The 20,988-nt window shown below is 49.1% G+C and overlaps 1 protein-coding gene across 5 annotated transcripts in view; it reads right to left on the bottom strand.

Moving 5' to 3' along the window:
* LOC109870016 (pleckstrin homology domain containing, family A member 6) overlaps window positions 1–20,988 on the bottom strand; it is a 180,572-nt gene that overhangs the window by 107,852 nt on the left and 51,732 nt on the right. Inside the window, exon 1 of one of the 5 annotated variants that reach the window (XM_031825379.1) lies at window positions 12,209–12,482. The exons of 2 other annotated variants lie outside the window; for them this stretch is intronic. In XM_031825379.1, coding sequence (XP_031681239.1) covers window positions 12,209–12,228 — 20 coding nt within the window. In that variant the 5' untranslated portion in view covers window positions 12,229–12,482. Of the gene's footprint in view, window positions 1–12,208; window positions 12,483–20,988 lie in introns of those variants that run through there. 2 more of the 5 variants (XM_031825430.1, XM_031825432.1) reach the window with 2 other exon arrangements.

The raw sequence follows: 20,988 nt of genomic DNA, 5'->3' as shown, positions 1-20,988 counted from the left end.
CCTGGCCTTTAGTTATGGACAGGCAGATATTCATTCAGTCAGGCTAATTAGTGTATAACGTCCCTGTTAGCAATAGAAGCTAACCACTAACATAAACCATACGCCTGCTGCACTGCCACTGACACACAGAGAACAAACACACTGATAACATGTGGAACACTCAACTCATTGCTAACAACCCAGGAATGAGAACTGTGCTCATTGTGCTCATTACACAAACCACTCTGGTACAAAGACTATTCCCGGAGACATTAATGGCTTTGATATTTAGATGTTGCATGGGAGTCTATAATAGAGCTGCTTTGAGTCAGAGTTGAACTCAGGTTGTGGTGAATAACCTCAGTCAGAGAGGTTCCTTTTTTTGGCCAATGTTCCAGAGCTGAATGCCTGGCTAACTAGCGTGAAGCATCTTTCCCTGATTACATTCACATAGAACTGGAGGAAATTGGCCCCTCCATCATCTAAATTTGTAAACCTCCTGACCCAATGCGTTTCAGTGAGCGCTAAAACAAAGGAGTGATTTTGCGGGTCTCTTAGGAATTCCCCTGCTGTTAATTTTACAATTAGAAGCTTATCCAGCACAGCTTAGCTACTAGCGCCAACACAACCACACTAGCTAATCAGCTTGGTCACAGTGGCGAGGCTCTTAAACAAATGTGACCCACTTGTGTGTGTGTGTACATGCATGCAAGATTGTGTGTGAGTGCGTTATGGTGTGTGCGCTCGTGCGTACGTGCGTGTTAGCATTTGCGACTTTTCTCTGGCACTGGAGTCTGAATGAGTGGCAATTCACAGTGGAAACCTCATTCAAGGGGAACCCCAGTGGCTTAAGTAAATGAATGCTTATAGCAAGCTTCTAATGTTACACACGGACTTCACAAATCTATGTATTTATGACATAGATAATGTACATGGAGAGATGACCTTTCTAATCATATAGTAATGTACATATTGGCATATCAGCAATACACTCAAAGCGAAAGCCTACTCTTCAGCTGTCAAGTTTGCTGGCTCCTTGTTTGACCACCCGCAGTCTCACAGTGAGCTCAGTGCATAACACGTCCTCTCCCAACCCCAGTCCTACACAGTGAGCTCAGTGCATAACACGTCCTCTCCCAACCCCAGTCCTACACAGTGAGCTCAGTGCATAACACGTCCTCTCCCAACCCGTCTCACAGTGAGCTCAGTGCATAACACATCCTCTCCCAACCCCAGTCCCACAGTGAGCTCAGTGCATAACACGTCCTCTCCCAACCCCAGTCCCACAGTGAGCTCAGTGCATAACACGTCCTCTACCAATCCCAGTCCCACAGTGAGCTCAGTGCATAACACGTCCTCTCCCAACCCCAGTCTCACAGTGAGCTCAGTGCATAACACGTCCTCTCCCAACCCCAGTCCCACAGTGAACTCAGTGCATAACACGTCCTCTCCCAACACCAGTCTCACAGTGAGCTCAGTGCATAACACGTCCTCTCCCAACCCCAGTCTCACAGTGAGCTCAGTGCATAACACATCCTCTCCCAACCCGTCTCACAGTGAGCTCAGTGCATAACACGTCCTCTCCCAACCCGTCTCACAGTGAGCTCAGTGCATAATACGTCCTCTCCCAACCTGTCTCACAGTGAACTCAGTGCATAACAAGTCCTCTCCCAACCCCAGTCCGACAGTGAGCTCAGTGCATAACACGTCCTCTCCCAACCCCAGTCCCACAGTGAGCTCAGTGCATAACACGTCCTCTCCCAACCCCAGTCCCACAGTGAGCTCAGTGCATAACACGTCCTCTCCCAACCCGTCTCACAGTGAGCTCAGTGCATAACACATCCTCTCCCAACCCCAGTCCCACAGGGAGCTCAGTGCATAACACGTCCTCTCCCAACCCCAGTCCTACACAGTGAGCTCAGTGCATAACACGTCCTCTCCCAACCCGTCTCACAGTGAGCTCAGTGCATAACACGTCCTCTCCCAACCCCAGTCCCACAGTGAGCTCAGTGCATAACACATCCTCTCCCAACCCCAGTCCCACAGTGAGCTCAGTGCATAACACGTCCTCTCCCAACCCCAGTCCCACAGTGAGCTCAGTGCATAACACGTCCTCTACCAACCCCAGTCTCACAGTGAGCTCAGTGCATAACACGTCCTCTCCCAACCCGTCTCACAGTGAGCTCAGTGCATAACACGTCCTCTCCCAACCCCAGTCTCACAGTGAACTCAGTGCATAACACGTCCTCTCCCAACCCCAGTCTCACAGTGAGCTCAGTGCATAACACGTCCTCTCCCAACCCCAGTCTCACAGTGAGCTCAGTGCATAACACGTCCTCTCCGAACCCCAGTCCCACAGTGAGCTCAGTGCATAACACGTCCTCTCCCAACCCGTCTCACAGTGAGCTCAGTGCATAACACGTCCTCTCCCAACCCGTCTCACAGTGAGCTCAGTGCATAATACGTCCTCTCCCAACCTGTCTCACAGTGAACTCAGTGCATAACACGTCCTCTCCCAACCCCAGTCTCACAGTGAACTCAGTGCATAACACGTCCTCTCCCAACGCCAGTCTCACAGTGAGCTCAGTGCATAACACGTCCTCTCCCAACCCCAGTCCCACAGTGAGCTCAGTGCATAACACGTCCTCTCCCAACCCCAGTCCCACAGTGAGCTCAGTGCATAACACATCCTCTCCCAACCCCAGTCTCACAGTGAGCTCAGTGCATAACACGTCCTCTCCCAACCCCAGTCTCACAGTGAGCTCAGTGCATAACACGTCCTCTCCCAACCCCAGTCCTACACAGTGAGCTCAGTGCATAACACGTCCTCTCCCAACCCCAGTCCTACACAGTGAGCTCAGTGCATAACACGTCCTCTCCCAACCCGTCTCACAGTGAGCTCAGTGCATAACACGTCCTCTCCCAACCCGTCTCACAGTGAACTCAGTGCATAACACGTCCTCTCCCAACCCCAGTCTCACAGTGAACTCAGTGCATAACACGTCCTCTCCCAACCCCAGTCCCATGGTGAGCTCAGTGCATAACACGTCCTCTCCCAACCCCAGTCCCACAGTGAGCTCAGTGCATAACATGTCCTCTCCCAACCCCAGTCCCGCAGTGAGCTCAGTGCATAACACATCCTCTCCCAACCCCAGTCTCACAGTGAGCTCAGTGCATAACACATCCTCTCCCAACCCCAGTCCCACAGTGAGCTCAGTGCATAACACATCCTCTCCCAACCCCAGTCTCACAGTGAGCTCAGTGCATAACACGTCCTCTCCCAACCCGTCTCACAGTGAGCTCAGTGCATAACACGTCCTCTCCCAACCAAAGTCTCACAGTGAACTCAGTGCATAACACGTCCTCTCCCAACCCCAGTCTCACAGTGAGCTCAGTGCATAACACGTCCTCTCCCAACCCCAGTCTCACAGTGAGCTCAGTGCATAACACGTCCTCTCCGAACTCCAGTCCCACAGTGAGCTCAGTGCATAACACGTCCTCTCCCAACCCCAGTCCTACACAGTGAGCTCAGTGCATAACACGTCCTCTCCCAACCCCAGTCCTACACAGTGAGCTCAGTGCATAACACGTCCTCTCCCAACCCGTCTCACAGTGAGCTCAGTGCATAACACGTCCTCTCCCAACCCGTCTCACAGTGAGCTCAGTGCATAACACGTCCTCTCCCAACCCCAGTCTCACAGTGAACTCAGTGCATAACACGTCCTCTCCCAACCCCAGTCTCACAGTGAGCTCAGTGCATAACACGTCCTCTCCCAACCCCAGTCTCACAGTGAGCTCAGTGCATAACACGTCCTCTCCGAACCCCAGTCCCACAGTGAGCTCAGTGCATAACACGTCCTCTCCCAACCCCAGTCCTACACAGTGAGCTCAGTGCATAACACATCCTCTCCCAACCCCAGTCCTACACAGTGAGCTCAGTGCATAACACGTCCTCTCCCAACCCGTCTCACAGTGAGCTCAGTGCATAACACGTCCTCTCCCAACCCCAGTCTCACAGTGAACTCAGTGCATAACACTGCCTCTCCCAACCCCAGTCTCACAGTGAGCTCAGTGCATAACACGTCCTCTCCCAACCCCAGTCTCACAGTGAGCTCAGTGCATAACACGTCCTCTCCGAACCCCAGTCCCACAGTGAGCTCAGTGCATAACACGTCCTCTCCCAACCCCAGTCCTACACAGTGAGCTCAGTGCATAACACATCCTCTCCCAACCCCAGTCCTACACAGTGAGCTCAGTGCATAACACGTCCTCTCCCAACCCGTCTCACAGTGAGCTCAGTGCATAACACGTCCTCTCCCAACCCCAGTCTCACAGTGAACTCAGTGCATAACACATCCTCTCCCAACCCCAGTCCCACAGTGAGCTCAGTGCATAACACGTCCTCTCCCAACCCCAGTCCCACAGTGAGCTCAGTGCATAACACGTCCTCTACCAACCCCAGTCCCACAGTTAGCTCAGTGCATAACACGTCCTCTCCCAACCCCAGTCTCACAGTGAGCTCAGTGCATAACACGTCCTCTCCCAACCCCAGTCCCACAGTGAACTCAGTGCATAACACGTCCTCTCCCAACCCCAGTCTCACAGTGAGCTCAGTGCATAACATGTCCTCTCCCAACCCCAGTCTCACAGTGAGCTCAGTGCATAACACGTCCTCTCCCAACCCGTCTCACAGTGAGCTCAGTGCATAACACGTCCTCTCCCAACCCCAGTCTCACAGTGAGCTCAGTGCATAACACGTCCTCTCCCAACCCCAGTCCCACAGTGAGCTCAGTGCATAACACGTCCTCTCCCAACCCCAGTCCTACACAGTGAGCTCAGTGCATAACACGTCCTCTCCCAACCCCAGTCCTACACAGTGAGCTCAGTGCATAACACGTCCTCTCCCAACCCGTCTCACAGTGAGCTCAGTGCATAACACGTCCTCTCCCAACCCGTCTCACAGTGAGCTCAGTGCATAACACGTCCTCTCCCAACCCCAGTCTCACAGTGAACTCAGTGCATAACACGTCCTCTCCCAACCCCAGTCTCACAGTGAGCTCAGTGCATAACACGTCCTCTCCCAACCCCAGTCTCACAGTGAGCTCAGTGCATAACACGTCCTCTCCGAACCCCAGTCCCACAGTGAGCTCAGTGCATAACACGTCCTCTCCCAACCCCAGTCCTACACAGTGAGCTCAGTGCATAACACATCCTCTCCCAACCCCAGTCCTACACAGTGAGCTCAGTGCATAACACGTCCTCTCCCAACCCGTCTCACAGTGAGCTCAGTGCATAACACGTCCTCTCCCAACCCCAGTCTCACAGTGAACTCAGTGCATAACACTGCCTCTCCCAACCCCAGTCTCACAGTGAGCTCAGTGCATAACACGTCCTCTCCCAACCCCAGTCTCACAGTGAGCTCAGTGCATAACACGTCCTCTCCGAACCCCAGTCCCACAGTGAGCTCAGTGCATAACACGTCCTCTCCCAACCCCAGTCCTACACAGTGAGCTCAGTGCATAACACATCCTCTCCCAACCCCAGTCCTACACAGTGAGCTCAGTGCATAACACGTCCTCTCCCAACCCGTCTCACAGTGAGCTCAGTGCATAACACGTCCTCTCCCAACCCCAGTCTCACAGTGAACTCAGTGCATAACACTGCCTCTCCCAACCCCAGTCTCACAGTGAGCTCAGTGCATAACACGTCCTCTCCCAACCCCAGTCTCACAGTGAGCTCAGTGCATAACACGTCCTCTCCCAACCCCAGTCCCACAGTGAGCTCAGTGCATAACACGTCCTCTCCCAACCCCAGTCCTACACAGTGAGCTCAGTGCATAACACGTCCTCTCCCAACCCGTCTCACAGTGAGCTCAGTGCATAACACATCCTCTCCCAACCCGTCTCACAGTGAGCTCAGTGCATAATACGTCCTCTCCCAACCTGTCTCACAGTGAACTCAGTGCATAACAAGTCCTCTCCCAACCCCAGTCCCACAGTGAGCTCAGTGCATAACACGTCCTCTCCCAACCCCAGTCCCACAGTGAGCTCAGTGCATAACACGTCCTCTCCCAACCCCAGTCCCACAGTGAGCTCAGTGCATAACACGTCCTCTCCCAACCCGTCTCACAGTGAGCTCAGTGCATAACACATCCTCTCCCAACCCCAGTCCCACAGTGAGCTCAGTGCATAACACGTCCTCTCCCAACCCCAGTCCCACAGTGAGCTCAGTGCATAACACGTCCTCTCCCGACCCCAGTCTCACAGTGAGCTCAGTGCATAACACGTCCTCTCCCAACCCCAGTCCCACAGTGAACTCAGTGCATAACACGTCCTCTCCCAACACCAGTCTCACAGTGAGCTCAGTGCATAACACGTCCTCTCCCAACCCCAGTCTCACAGTGAGCTCAGTGCATAACACGTCCTCTCCCAACCCGTCTCACAGTGAGCTCAGTGCATAATACGTCCTCTCCCAACCTGTCTCACAGTGAACTCAGTGCATAACACGTCCTCTCCCAACCCCAGTCTCACAGTGAACTCAGTGCATAACACGTCCTCTCCCAGCGCCAGTCTCACAGTGAGCTCAGTGCATAACACGTCCTCTCCCAACCCCAGTCCCACAGTGAGCTCAGTGCATAACACGTCCTCTCCCAACCCCAGTCCCACAGTGAGCTCAGTGCATAACACGTCCTCTCCCAACCCCAGTCCCGCAGTGAGCTCAGTGCATAACACATCCTCTCCCAACCCCAGTCTCACAGTGAGCTCAGTGCATAACACATCCTCTCCCAACCCCAGTCCCACAGTGAGCTCAGTGCATAACACGTCCTCTCCCAACCCCAGTCTCACAGTGAGCTCAGTGCATAACACGTCCTCTCCCAACCCGTCTCACAGTGAGCTCAGTGCATAACACGTCCTCTCCCAACCCCAGTCTCACAGTGAACTCAGTGCATAACACGTCCTCTCCCAACCCCAGTCTCACAGTGAGCTCAGTGCATAACACGTCCTCTCCCAACCCCAGTCTCACAGTGAGCTCAGTGCATAACACGTCCTCTCTGAACCCCAGTCCCACAGTGAGCTCAGTGCATAACACGTCCTCTCCCAACCCCAGTCCTACACAGTGAGCTCAGTGCATAACACGTCCTCTCCCAACCCCAGTCCTACACAGTGAGCTCAGTGCATAACACGTCCTCTACCAACCCCAGTCCCACAGTTAGCTCAGTGCATAACACGTCCTCTCCCAACCCCAGTCTCACAGTGAGCTCAGTGCATAACACGTCCTCTCCCAACCCCAGTCCCACAGTGAACTCAGTGCATAACACGTCCTCTCCCAACCCCAGTCTCACAGTGAGCTCAGTGCATAACAAATCCTCTCCCAACCCCAGTCTCACAGTGAGCTCAGTGCATAACACATCCTCTCCCAACCCGTCTCAGAGTGAGCTCAGTGCATAACACGTCCTCTCCCAACCCGTCCCACAGTGAGCTCAGTGCATAATACGTCCTCTCCCAACCTGTCTCACAGTGAACTCAGTGCATAACACGTCCTCTCCCAACCCCAGTCCCACAGTGAGCTCAGTGCATAACACGTCCTCTCCCAACCCCAGTCCCACAGTGAGCTCAGTGCATAACACATCCTCTCCCAACCCCAGTCTCACAGTGAGCTCAGTGCATAACACGTCCTCTCCCAACCCCAGTCCCACAGTGAGCTCAGTGCATAACACGTCCTCTCCCAACCCCAGTCCCACAGTGAGCTCAGTGCATAACACGTCCTCTCCCAACCCCAGTCTCACAGTGAGCTCAGTGCATAACACGTCCTCTCCCAAACCCAGTCCCAGGTCTCCAGGAGGGATTCAACAGAATACCGTTTCACAACAGCATACCAGCATTGACTGAGGCCAATGCTATCTACGACATCAGAACAACATATAGTCTCACTGAAGTTCTTACTACGAATGCACTCTCGGAAGAGAATAAATCCTGCCAGAAGTCGAGAGGGCCTGGCACTATAAGGTTATGCTGCATTTTTATCCAAATTATTGCGTTATTGACATAGTACTCTAGATACCCCGATTCATGTTGTTACGTTCAAAAGAATACAATTTAACAATTGCTGGCACCATTCAAACCGATGAGGGTTTGGTACTTTAAAACCAATTATTTCAGAATCCTCCTTTTGCAGGTAGAACCCTATAGTCCCAAAACTCTCAAAGAGCTGGATTATTTGGATCCCATTCCCGGTTTTACAGAGGGGAGATTCCCGTTAAGCACACATTCCAGCTACGAAGGGGCGTTGCCAGGGCATTCCAGCTACGAAGGGGCGTTGCCAGGACATTCCAGCTGCAGAGGGACCATGCCGAAACATTCCAGGCCATAAAATCGCCCATCCGTCTCTCTATCCCTGACTCTGTCTTCACTCTCTCTCTCTCCACCGGCACACTCAGACTCTCGTTAACTCCACAGACGAGAATACCGAGGCACAACGCCAGAGAGAAAGCCCCACACGGCACGTACACAGACTACATACTACTGTAGAGAGACAAAGGTGTGTGTGTGTGTGTGTGTGTGTGTGTGTGTGTGTGTGTGTGTGTGTGTGTGTGTGTGTGTGTGTGTGTGTGTGTGTGTGTGTGTGTGTGTGTGTGTGTGTGTGTGTGTGTGTGCTCTTCCACTTGCTCAGGTGAATGTCCTCTCTGAACTCTCAGGTGAGATTTGAACAGGAAGTGACACCTGATCATGTGACAGCTTCCTGCTCACCTGTTCACCTGTCAACAAATCCTTCAGACAGTCCCAGGCAGAGCGCTGACCCATAGAGGAGAAGGAAGGTAGTTGTCTGACTTTCAGTAGCACCAGATGTGCTACTATCTGCTCCTGTTCCCCTCCACTGTATGTTGCATTTGGCTCAGAGAATCAAACGCCATACTTGCCCTGAACTGGTTGAGAGAAGGATGGGTTCCACCTATAGAATCTGGTCCTTTTCTATGTTTCTCACAGTTCGCAGCCTATATGTTTTGTACTATACCATTGTTGTGTTTGGCCTCACTTTGAAGGAAACAGGCATGGGCCCTTTGTTAGTCATAGAGTGATACATGACTTGAGGCACAGTGCAAATAGAGCTGAATTCAAATGAAATCCTGGTTTCATTTGGGGAAGTGAAAAGTCTGTCACCCTTTCCTCTAAGCTTTATCTTTATCACACGCTTCCCTTACTCCTCTCTCTCTCCCTCTCCCCCTAACTCTCCCTCCCTCTCTCCTGCTCTTCATCTCTCTCTCAGCTTGAACTAGAGGAATTCCTCCAGGAAAAACAGGCCAGTCTCCTCTCTCTGTTTGCCAAGAAAATGTCCTGGTGGTAGAGAGACTCCCTCTCTCATCTCTGACAACTCAGCTTCCCATCATCAACCCTTCCCTAGAGCCCTCATCCTCTCCTCTCACCCACTCCTCTAAAATACTCTCACCCTGCATAGTGCATATTCACTGTTTTGCAATGTACAGTAGCCTCAGGAGCACTCTGTGGGTTAGCACCATGGTGTAGCCGGAGGACAGCTAGCTTCTGTCCTCCTCTGGGTACATTGACTTCAATACAAAACCTAGAAGGCTCATGGTTCTCACCCCCTTCCATAGACTTACACAGTAATTATGACAACTTCTGAAAGATGTCCTCCAACCTATCTGAGCTCTTGCAGCATGAACTGACATGTTGTCCACCCAATCAAAGGATCAGAGAATGAATCTAGTACTTAGAAAATAGGTGAACAGTTTTGAACAAATACATTTCTTCCAAAATGAAAGAGAGAGAGAGAGAGAGAGAGAGAGAGAGAGAGAGAGAAGAGAGAGAGAGAGAGAGAGAGAGAGAGAGAGAGAGAGAGAGAGCAAGCTATATTTCGTAGTATATATTTCTTCACTTAATAGCCTACTCAAATACCTGGCTCAAACAGAGATCTGTTATCTAGCTGGCTATGGCTATCCAACACTGTAACTCATCCATGTCAAGGTAAGCTTTTGGTTTTAGTAATTTAGTGTAACTGCTAAACTGCTTGCTGCTGACCATACACTGTACTGCATGATTTAAGTTTAGTCACATGCACAAGTACAGTGAACTCAAAACCCAACAATGCAATCAATAACAATAATCAATAACAATGTATTACTAGGGAAAACACACTAGAAATAGAATAGGAAATATGAAGTACACAATAAAGTAAGCATACTATACTACTATATGAATGTAGTGGGTTTACTAATGCGTTAGTTCTAGTAGCTATGTTGACGATGACGTGCCAACAATGTAGGCTGTGTGTAGTGGTTAGCGTTCATGATATGAAGGTTTGGCTTGAAAAAAGAAAATCCTGGTCACAGACAACTGATGTGTTGTGCACTGAAGTCCACAAGCGAAAGGAAAGGGTGAGAGGAGGAGAGCGCGTAAATAGATGCAAGAAGGAATTATATATACAATCAGCTGTTTACATGTGGCTGCTATGAAAGTGAACTGTGTTTGCATGTGATCAGGGGCGTATTCATTGCGCCGATTCTGTTGAAAACATTTCTGAAATGGAATAAACCTACCTGAATTTGTCCAATTGAAATGCTTGTTTACAACTGTTGGACTAATGATTACACCCTAGATCAGCTAGATGCAGGCAAGAGTGTGCAAGGGTGGTATTGAACGTGTCACTGTCTGTCACCTTGATTACTCAAAATGTTCTCGACCTGAGCACCTACGGTGTAAACATTCATTCATTGGCTAGGTTGCAACAACTTCATGATGGGTACAGGGAAAATTCTAGTGTCATGTAGTAGCCTAAACCTATCAATGTTACATTGAACTGGGTGAATGGAATTTGAATGGCAGTCATTCAACACGCTGTAATAGAAACAAAAATAATCATCCTCCCTCATCTTAAACGGCACAGACCGCGACTGGTGTGAGTGTGTCTGTGCACGTCTGTGCCTCCGTGTTGTGCATAGGTTCACAGCAGGTTCAGTTCAGGCAGCAGTCCTTCCCTTGACCTTTCAACCCAGCCACAAAAACAAGAGGTCAGGGAGAATAACTCTCTTATCACCCTCAGTAACATCACTAGTCAGTCTCACAGGGGGTGGTCACAATGGATCTCCAGGAAAGACCAATGGATCAATGATTCTTGGTACTGAAGCCCATTGGAACTCAATACCTGCCATTGACTGGCCACGAGCCATTGATTGCTCACTTTATTACTGCAAGATCTCCATACAGATGACTTAGTCCAGCCGTACTCAACAGACAGACTGGCGGTCTGGATCCAGAACCAGAACCGCGTCCCGACCAAAAACAGTTGGTAGTTTATCGCAATTGCAATGCCTGGGTTATGGGTTCAGTATGAAAGGGACCGGTATGAAAATGTATGCACTGTACTGTAAGTTGCTCTGGATAAGTGTCTACAAAATAAACAACGTGATCAGCCCTTTGAACGGCCATTCAAACTTACCCCCCTATTCCCTATTGGGTGGTGATCAAAAGTAGTACCCTATATCACGTTACATTGGGGACACAGATTCTACCATGGTATCTGCTGATATGAAGGCCAGAGCAGGTATAGCAAAGGAAACCTTTAACAGAACAGCTAGATAGGAGGCAAGTTCACAATCACCTGGTCAACTATTAACATGGTCTACCACTCACTACCTGGTTTATCATAGATGCATACCCACACACCTCTCTCTCATTGAGTCCACGTGGTCTCCTCTATCGTGGCTACGGTTGCATCACAAACAGATACAGTTTGTTTTGTCTGTGTGTGCATCCGTGACATGTGAGTGTGCACAGGTATGCAATGTAAGAATCTTCTTGACTGTACATGGCCGGGTGATTAGGGGTTTACATGTGTTTATGTCAGTGGTAGCTGGCGGGTCGGCGATAAAGGAGAACAGGCTCATTGTAATGACTGGGATGGAATAAATTAAATGGTGTAATAATTGTCTTGAGTATCTTTCCATCCATTCCAGTCCCACCGTTACGATGAGCCTGTCCTCCTAAACCTACGCTCTCCAGCCTCCTCTATGACGGTGCCCCGTTGAAAGTCACTGAGCTCTTCAGTAAGGCCATTATACTGCCCCCGTTTGTCTATGGAGATTGCATGGATGTGTGCTCGATTTAATACACCTGTCAGACACTGGTGTGGCTGAAATAGCCAAAGCCACCAATTTTAAGGGCTGTCCACATACTTTTGTATATATAGTGCAAGAGCAGAATGAAGACTGACCTACCTCACTGCTGACTCCTCCATGAACCCCCTCCTCTCTCAGTAGATTCTCCGTCTAATGCCCCTATCTCGCAGTCTGGAAATGCAGTCTGCTCTGCCCTCTCTCTTCCACTATTTTCTCTTCTCCCTCTCTCCTCTCTTTCTCTTATTACCCTCTCACTTACTCTACCCTCCCCTCTCACTTACTCTACCCTCCCCTCTCACTCTATCACTCGCTTACTCCCCTCTCGCTATTTAACTCTCAATGTCCTCCACCTTCCCACTTTCTCTCCCTCTCTTTTCGCATCTCTCTCTCTCTCTCTCTCTCCACTCCCTCCCTCCCTCTCTCTCCCTCTCCCCTCCCTCCCTCTCTCCCTCTCTCCCCTCCCTCCCTCTCCCTCTCCCCCTCTCTCTCGCTCTCTTTCTTTCTCTCTCGCTCTCTCCCTCTCTGCAGACAGTTGACTCAGAGCCAGGGTCCAGAGGCCGGTATGAGTGGAATTTAAACAGGGCAGAGAGCAGAAACAATCGTTCCTTTGCGGCTAATATCTTTTTTCTTTCTCCCTGAGCTGAACTCGTGCACGCACATGGGTTATATTCCCTACACAGCTAAGGCAAGGTGCACACATCCACAGACACAGAAACACATGGATTACATTCCCAGAGGAGCAGACAGCTGTATTTAAGCACAACGCTCATTCCCATCTTTCTCTCCGTCTGCTCCCTCCATCCGTTCGGCCCTGTCTGCTCCCTCCATCCGTTCGGCCCTGTCTGCTCCCTCACTCCGTTCGGCCCTGTCTGCTCCCTCACTCCCCTGCCTCTCCTCTGCCTGTCTTCTCCTTTCCAATCATTAACTCCTGTCAGAGGCAGTGACAGCAACCAGCTTAACCCCCCCAACCCCCCCCCCCCCCCCCCCCCCCTCTCACTCTATCTGTTGCGCCAAACACTCAACCCGACCCCAAGGCCACCCCTAATCAAGTAACCTTCACAGCCAAGGCAAGGTACACACACACAGACACACACACACACACACACATGCATATTATCCATGTGGGACTGCGCTGATGAGCTACTAAATGTTACATAATGGGAAAATACTCAACTCTGAAGGACTCTGAAGACTTTGTTGAATCTCAAATGCTTGGTCAAAAGCTAAAAGTAGAAGTGATAAAATCATATGACCCACACATTGAGGTTTGTGTATTCCAAAAGTCCTTGGAAGGTCCCAGATAGGGAGACAGACAGACCGACAGACCGACAGACAGACAGACAGACAGACACACCCTTGATGCATTACAGATGCCCCTCTCTACTGTTTCACACTTCCCATCTATCGTTCTATTCCTGTTCCACCTCCTTCCTTCTTTTCATCTATCGTTCCACTCCTTCTGTTCCAGCTCTGTCTTCCTTTCCAGCTGTGCTATGTCAGTCTCAACCCTCCTTCCCGCCTTCCCTTCGTCTTTGCATTAGGGAGGCCTTGGAGAATCAACAGCTTAACCACACCTGTCTCAGCAAGGCTTCTTGAGTCTGATGCTACATGGTGTTCAAACTATAATGGTTTGTGCAACATAACTGGTTGGAAGGTAATGCACTCGACTGGAGCTCTACATTGCTTTGCGCTGTGAGTGACCAGTTTAATGTTTCTTGCCACAGCTTAGTCATTGATTCCGGGTTGGTTCTGATTGGTTCCGGCCCAGTAATACTAAGCTGTGGCAAGAAACATGAATGTGGTCACTCGCAGCACACAACAATGTAGCGCTCCAGTCTAGCGCATGACCTTCTATCTCAACAGCCTGGAGATACGGTCTCCGCTTGTCATTCCCGCTATACAAACTCTTCCTCGGCCCTCTCCACATAACTCACTGTGGTCTCTCTGATAGTCCAGGGCACACTAGTAGGATTGAGTATGGTTCTGTTTTTTTCTTTACACTGTTTTCTAAGAGCTCCTCACACACAAAGACTCAGCTGTACTAGTGGAGAAGGTTTCTCGTTGATACTGCCCATTTTCCAACCTTCACTATCTCTCCGGCAGAATGTATAGTGTATAGCCTCTGTTGTGTTCTGCTACATTCATAAGCCAGGGAGGGATGCTGCCAAATGAGAGCAGGCTACGATGTTATCTTCAACACGAGGTAGGGGAGGAGAGATTTACAAGGTTTGTTTATGTGAGACATGGCAGAAAGCCAAAATAACACCAGGTTTACTGTGAGTGTCTATAATTCTGCCATATATGAGCAAAACCGATGGCAGGCACCGCATTCCGTTGGTAGTACAGGATCTTTGCCTATTGGCTGCAAATATAACTGCTATCTTTGGCAGACCCCCCCCCTCTCTCTCTCTTCTTAAACCATCCCTTAAGAAACACTCTTAAATCATATTCAACAGTGAGATCCATATCAACAGTCCATCAGCAGATCATTAACACAACATGAATTTCTCAACCAGGGCTGCAAGTTGTCCATTTGAATCCATTTGTTGTCTTGTTTGCTGGGAGCGTTAGCTGTTGTCTATCTCCGGTCCAGGACGCTAAGTGCACATTCCCTGGACCAGAGCTAGCAAACACTATGTCAAGCAAGCCACTTTTATTCAATATTAGACAGGCCTCTTAGCATTTTGCTTGGTCAACTATACTGTACAGTAATGGTCCAAAAGCGACTGTGTATCACAATGGAACACAACTTCTGCGAATCCATCTCAAATACCATGGAGCTAAAACACACTTGATCCACGAGGAGCGGTAGGAAGGTTGAAAAAGAGTATCAGGCCCTATCTGAACCGGGTGAACTATGCAACAGTGCAGCTGGACAGTCTCCGCTGACCTGATTAAAAATGACCCTACTGTTCATTGTCCCCATAGACATATGTACAGCATGCACACACACGTGCACGTGCACGGACACACACACCCACCCACCCACACGTACACACCGGTGTTGCAACAGTGACTCCATCAATAGCCAGACTGTAGACTTGGAACACTTCACTGTCATTCTAAACATATTACTTTATTTGGATTCACAATGGCACAACGGGCCTTATTTGTCAGCCTTTTACCACAAAAGAACCGAATCTCCATACGGATGCTTGGCCTCGTGAACCTTCACCGGTCAGTGACCCGACTTCAAATCAACTTCAGTAAGAATGTTTCGCGAGCTGTTTTGATACACATGCACACATACACGCACGAAAAACACGCACACATACACACACAAACAAACACACGCACACATACATGCACAAACACACATACCTAAACCTTGATTTATGACAGTCTGACCACACCACAGCCTGAGGTCTCTCTCTCTTTCTATTCTTCCTTCCTCTCTCCCTCCCTCTCCTTTGGGATTCAACGGCACCCAGAGAGCCACAAATCTCCTCCTTTTCTCTTTCTTTCCTTTTTCTGTCCTCTCCCCCCTTCTCCCCTTCTCCCTGGCCAATTATGACATTCCAGGGAACCATCATTTGTTTTCTCTGCCAACCATTAGGTGTTAATTTAGTGCTAATCTGTAGAGCAACACAACCGCAAGGCAAACGTGTGTCCCCTCACTGTGTGGGTTTCAGACAGTCACGGGGTGTCCGTAATTACGCACACACACAAATGCACACACACATACACCCGCTGCGTTGTCTCATTAAGCCTTGAGGGGGCTCAAGGCTTTTTACAGTGTAAAATGAAGGTTCTGATACAGGTGTAATATATTAAGCACGGTCTATCTCACCTTGGCTTGTGATAACTACCTGACTGCAGGACATGCTGAAGGCCCATATTATGTTTAAAGGAAGAAGAGGGAGTACGGGTGGAGGTGGAGGGAGGGAGGGAGGGAGGGAGGGAGGGAGGGAGGGAGGGAGGGAGGGAGGGAGGGAGGGAGGGAGGGGTCATCCCCTCCTGCTGAGTGTGGAACAGGTAGAGACAGGTTTCTGGAACTACAGGAATGTGTGGTCATCTCAACTTCATACAGCTGGAGACGGCGGTCCCTCTGAACACACACACACAGACGGAAACACACACACACGGAAACACACACACGCACACAGATGCATATCACTGCTGTAAGAGAGTATTTGGGTAAGGTGTGCATAATGCTGCAACACCATGTGACTCCTCCTGCGTGTGTGTGTGTGTGTGAGTTCTTTTCTCTCCTCTGAGAGGTCGACACGTACACCCAGTCGCCACAACACTGACCATGTCACTGAGACATCGTAACCCAGTCAGAAGCTGACGTTGAACTTGGTTGTCATCACCCACTTATTCCACAGCCACAGACCATCATGTTGTAACAAAAGACCTGTCCTCTCCAGTCTTGTGCCTCATCCTCCTGGTGTTCAACATCTAAAACACACACACACGCACACACACACACCACACACACACACAAACTACCCCCTCTCCTCTAAACTCCCCCCCCCCCCCCCCCCCCCCCCCCCCCTTATTATCTGTTTCAACTCTCTATTATCCTTCACTCCACCTTCCCTTTATCCTCCTCCTCTTTCCTCTATTCTTCTCCCCCTCTCATCCTCCTCTCCATCCCTGTCTCCCTAGAGACAGACAGACTGGGACTGGCCATAACAGGTTGCTGCTGGCCTAATGTGTGACTCACCACACAGCAATGAACTGTGAGCTCTGTCTGTCGATTCAATCATCCCTCTTTTCCTCTCTTTCTTCTTCTCTTTGTGGACCTGCAGGCGTTGACACTTTAGTGTTAGACTCATAATTACACTAATAGGTGTGAGATAGAGGGGGGGTCCGATGACACACACACACACACACACACACACACACACACACACACACACACACACACACACACACACACACATGCACAAACTCACACACACACAAACACACTGTACTCTAGGCTCTAATTAGTGCAGGGTGGGGCAGGGTTCTGCGTGGTAATCGGTAATCATAACTCGGTTTAGGTCTGAGGACGTTCTTAGTGTGTGGTTCTCAGAGGGCAGTTAAGACAACCAGCAGTGCTCTTATATAGCCTAGCTGATGTTTTTAGTACTGTAATTGAAATGAAATCCTCACAGTTCTTTCCCACACCATAACCACTTAACCGTAGCCACTTCCGCCTACCCACTCTTAACCTGCTAAAGCCTGTTTCATTTTCATGTGACCCAACAAATAAACAAAACAGGTCTTTAGTAACAACGCACATGTGGCCAGCAGGGACCACTAGTGGGTCCTGAATTCAGTTTGGGAAGCCCTGTTTTAAAAGGTTCTATGGGGGAGGTGTGGGAAGGCTAGATCTGACCTGGGATGCATCCCAAATGGCAACAGACTCCGTCCTTTCTACCACTAAATTTCTCTAGGAAACTATTTTCCACCTTCTCCTCCCTCCTTAATCTTCCACCCTCTCCCTCCTCCCCTCTCTGCTGACAACTTTGTCAACCACTTTTGAAAAAAAGGTTGACGACGTCCGCTACTCATTCACTCAGCGTATTGAGTCCAATGGTCTCACTCACATGGAACTACCATACGACCTTGACCTCTTTCTCCCCTCTCTCTCCAGATGACATCCTGTGACTAGTGAGGTCTGGCCGCCTGACAACCTGCCTGCTCGACCCCATCCCTTCCTCCCTTCTCCAGAACATCTCTGGAGACCTTCTCCCATTCCTCACTTCCCTCAACTCATCCCTGACCACTGTCGCGTCCCCTCTGACTTCAAAAAGGCCCAAATTGCTCTCCTCCTCAAGAAACTAACACTAGACTCAACTGATGGCAAAAACTATAGACCTGTATCCCTTCTTTCTTTTCTTTCTAAAACACTGTATCTGCTGCATCTGATCAACTTTCTCGTTATCCCTCTAGGAACAATCTTCTTGACCCAAACCAGTCAGGCTTCAAGACGGGTCACTCGTCCGACTCTGATCTCCTCGCATGTACCATCAAACCCCTGCAACGTATTCAGAACACTGCAGCCCACCTGGTTTTTCACCTTCCCAAGTTCTGTCATGTCACCCCGCTCCTCCGCACACTCCACTGGCTTCCAGTTGAAGTGCGCATCCGCTACAAGACCGTGGTGCTTACATACGGAACAGCAAGAACACTCTGTTCTACCACCTCAGGTGTCTTAGCCCTCCCACCAGTACAGGAGGGCAGCTCCCGCTCAGCCCAGTCCATGTTCTTCTCTGTCCTGGCACCCCAATAGTGGAACCAGCTTCCCCCTGAAGCTAGGACAGCAGAGTCCCTGCCCATCTTCCGAAAGCATCTGAAACCCTACCTCTTCAAACAGTATCTTAAATAATACTCCTCTTCACATCGAACCCCGCACCCCCCAAAAAATTGTAAATACAGTACCAGTCAAAAGTTTGGACACACCTGCTCATTCAAGGGTTTTTCTTTATTTTTACTATTTTCTACATTGTATAATAATAGTGAAGACACCAAAACTATGAAAAAACACATATGGAATCACGTAGTCACCAAAAAAGTGTTAAACAAATCAAAAAAATATTTTATATTTGAGATTCTTCAAAGTAGGCCCCCTTTGTCTTGATGACAGCTTTGAACACTCTTTGCATTATCTCAATCAGTATCACTTGGAATGCTTTTCAAAAAGTCTTGAATGAGTTCCCATATACAGTATGCTGAGCACTTGTTGGCTGCTTTTCTTTCACTCTGCGGTCCAACTCTTCCCAAACCATCTCAATTGGGTTGAGGTCGGGTTATTGTGGAGGTCAGGTCATCTGATACAGCAACCCATCACTCTCCTTCTTGGTCAAATAGCCCTTACACAGCCGGGAGGTGTATTGGGTCATTGTACTGTTGAAAAACAAATGATAGTCCCACTAAGCTCAAACCAGATGGGGTAGCATATCGCTGCAGAATGCTGTAGTAGCCATGCTGGTTAAGTGCACCTTGAATTCTAAATAAATCACTGACAGTGTCGACAGCAAAGCACCCACACACCATTATACATCCTCCTCCATGCTTCACGGTGGGAACCACACATGCGGAGATCATCCGTTCACCTACTCTGTATCTCACAAAGACACGGCGGTTGGAACCAAAAATCTCAAATTTGGACTCATCAGACCAAACGACAGAATTCCACCGGTCTAATTTCCATTGGCCCAAGTAAGTCTCTTCTTATTATTGGTGTCCTTTAGTAGTGGGTTCTTTGCAGCAATTTGACCATGAAGGCCTGATTCACACAGTCTCCTCTGAACAGTTGATGCTGAGATGTGTCTGTTACTTGAACTCTGTGAAGCATTTATTTGGACTGCAATTTCTGAGGCTGGTAACTCCCATGAACTTATCCTCAGCAGCAGAGGTATCTCTGGGTCTTCCTTTCCTGTGATGGTTCTTATGAGAGACAGTTTCATCATAACGCTTGAGGGTCTTTGCGACTGCACTTTAAAGTTCGTGACATTTTACAGATTGACTGACCTTCATGTCTTAAAGTAATGATGGACTGTCGTTTCTCTTTGCTTATTTGAGCTGTTCTTGCCATAATATGGACTTTCACCAAATAGGGCTATCTTCTGTATACCACCCCTACCTTATCACAACACAAATGATTGGCTCCAACGCATTAAGAAGGAAAGAAATTCCACAAATTCACTTTTAACAAGGCACACCTGTTAATTAAAGTACATTCCAGAGGACTACCTCATGAAGCTGGTTGAGAGAATGCCAAGACTGTGCAAAGCTGCCATCAAGTCAAAGGGTGGCTACTTTGAAGAATCTCAAATATAAAACACTTTACTTTCTTTCTATGTACTTTATACGCCTGTGATATGTGTTTGTCCCACCTCGCTATCTTAAGATGAATGTAGGTCATTCTGGATGAGAGCGTCTGCTAAATGACAAAATGTAAATGTAAAAGGTACCCTATTCGCTACTTTTTACCAGGGCCCATTCTTTCTACCGCACTGCTTTCTTTGTTTGGTTCGACCACTCAATCACTATGGGCTGAACCACCAGGGCTTTGGATGAAAACATGGGCAGCACATGATGCCAAGAGCTCTTTTTATGGTGATAAACCAGTCAGGACACCCAGGACATCAGCATTCGATGTCCATCCATGTCTGAGGACGTCGGGAGATGAGGTGGGAACCAGCCACTAGGGGCAACAGTGTTACCTTCAAGTAGGTTTCTTTTTGGCGTTGTGGATGGGGACTTTGGACAGGAGTCAGCATCTGCCTCTGATTCCAAAGGTCGCAGATTCTAATCCAGCGATAGAAAGTTGTTTTAGTTCAGTTATGGCAAACCTTTCCCATTACCTTAACCATTTGGAGTTAATGACTAACCTTCAGATTCCGAGTTAATGCCTAAACTTAACCTTAAATGCTTCTAAATTTGACGTTTGCAACAACTTTGAGAAACATGGATGAATGTCTAATTCTGATGTGAGACTGTGAGAGCTGGTTGGATAAACACAGCAATATGTAAAGTGGTTCTATCTAAAGAAAGACAGGTTCTGTCCCCTGTGGGGGGTTGTTGCCTGTTCCCCTCTCCAAATAATCTGGAAATCTGCCTGAGCAGCAGAAGATTCTTCCCGAAAATCACGATATAAATTGGTCTTTCAGGAGCTGGCAGTGGAACAGGAAATGGTGCCCTCATGGCGGGTATTCTCTCTCTCTCTCACACACACACACACACACACACACACACACACACACACACACACACACACACACACACACACACACACACACACACACACACACACACACACACACACACACACACACACACACACACACACACACACACACACACACACACACACACACACACACACACACACACAGAAATGCACACATGCCCATAAAAACACACACACATACACAGACACA

This window comes from Oncorhynchus kisutch, linkage group LG1 (genome assembly GCF_002021735.2).
Source record: "Oncorhynchus kisutch isolate 150728-3 linkage group LG1, Okis_V2, whole genome shotgun sequence".
NCBI classification, from domain to species: domain Eukaryota; kingdom Metazoa; phylum Chordata; class Actinopteri; order Salmoniformes; family Salmonidae; genus Oncorhynchus; species Oncorhynchus kisutch.
This window is presented reverse-complemented; position numbering and strand designations above follow the sequence as displayed.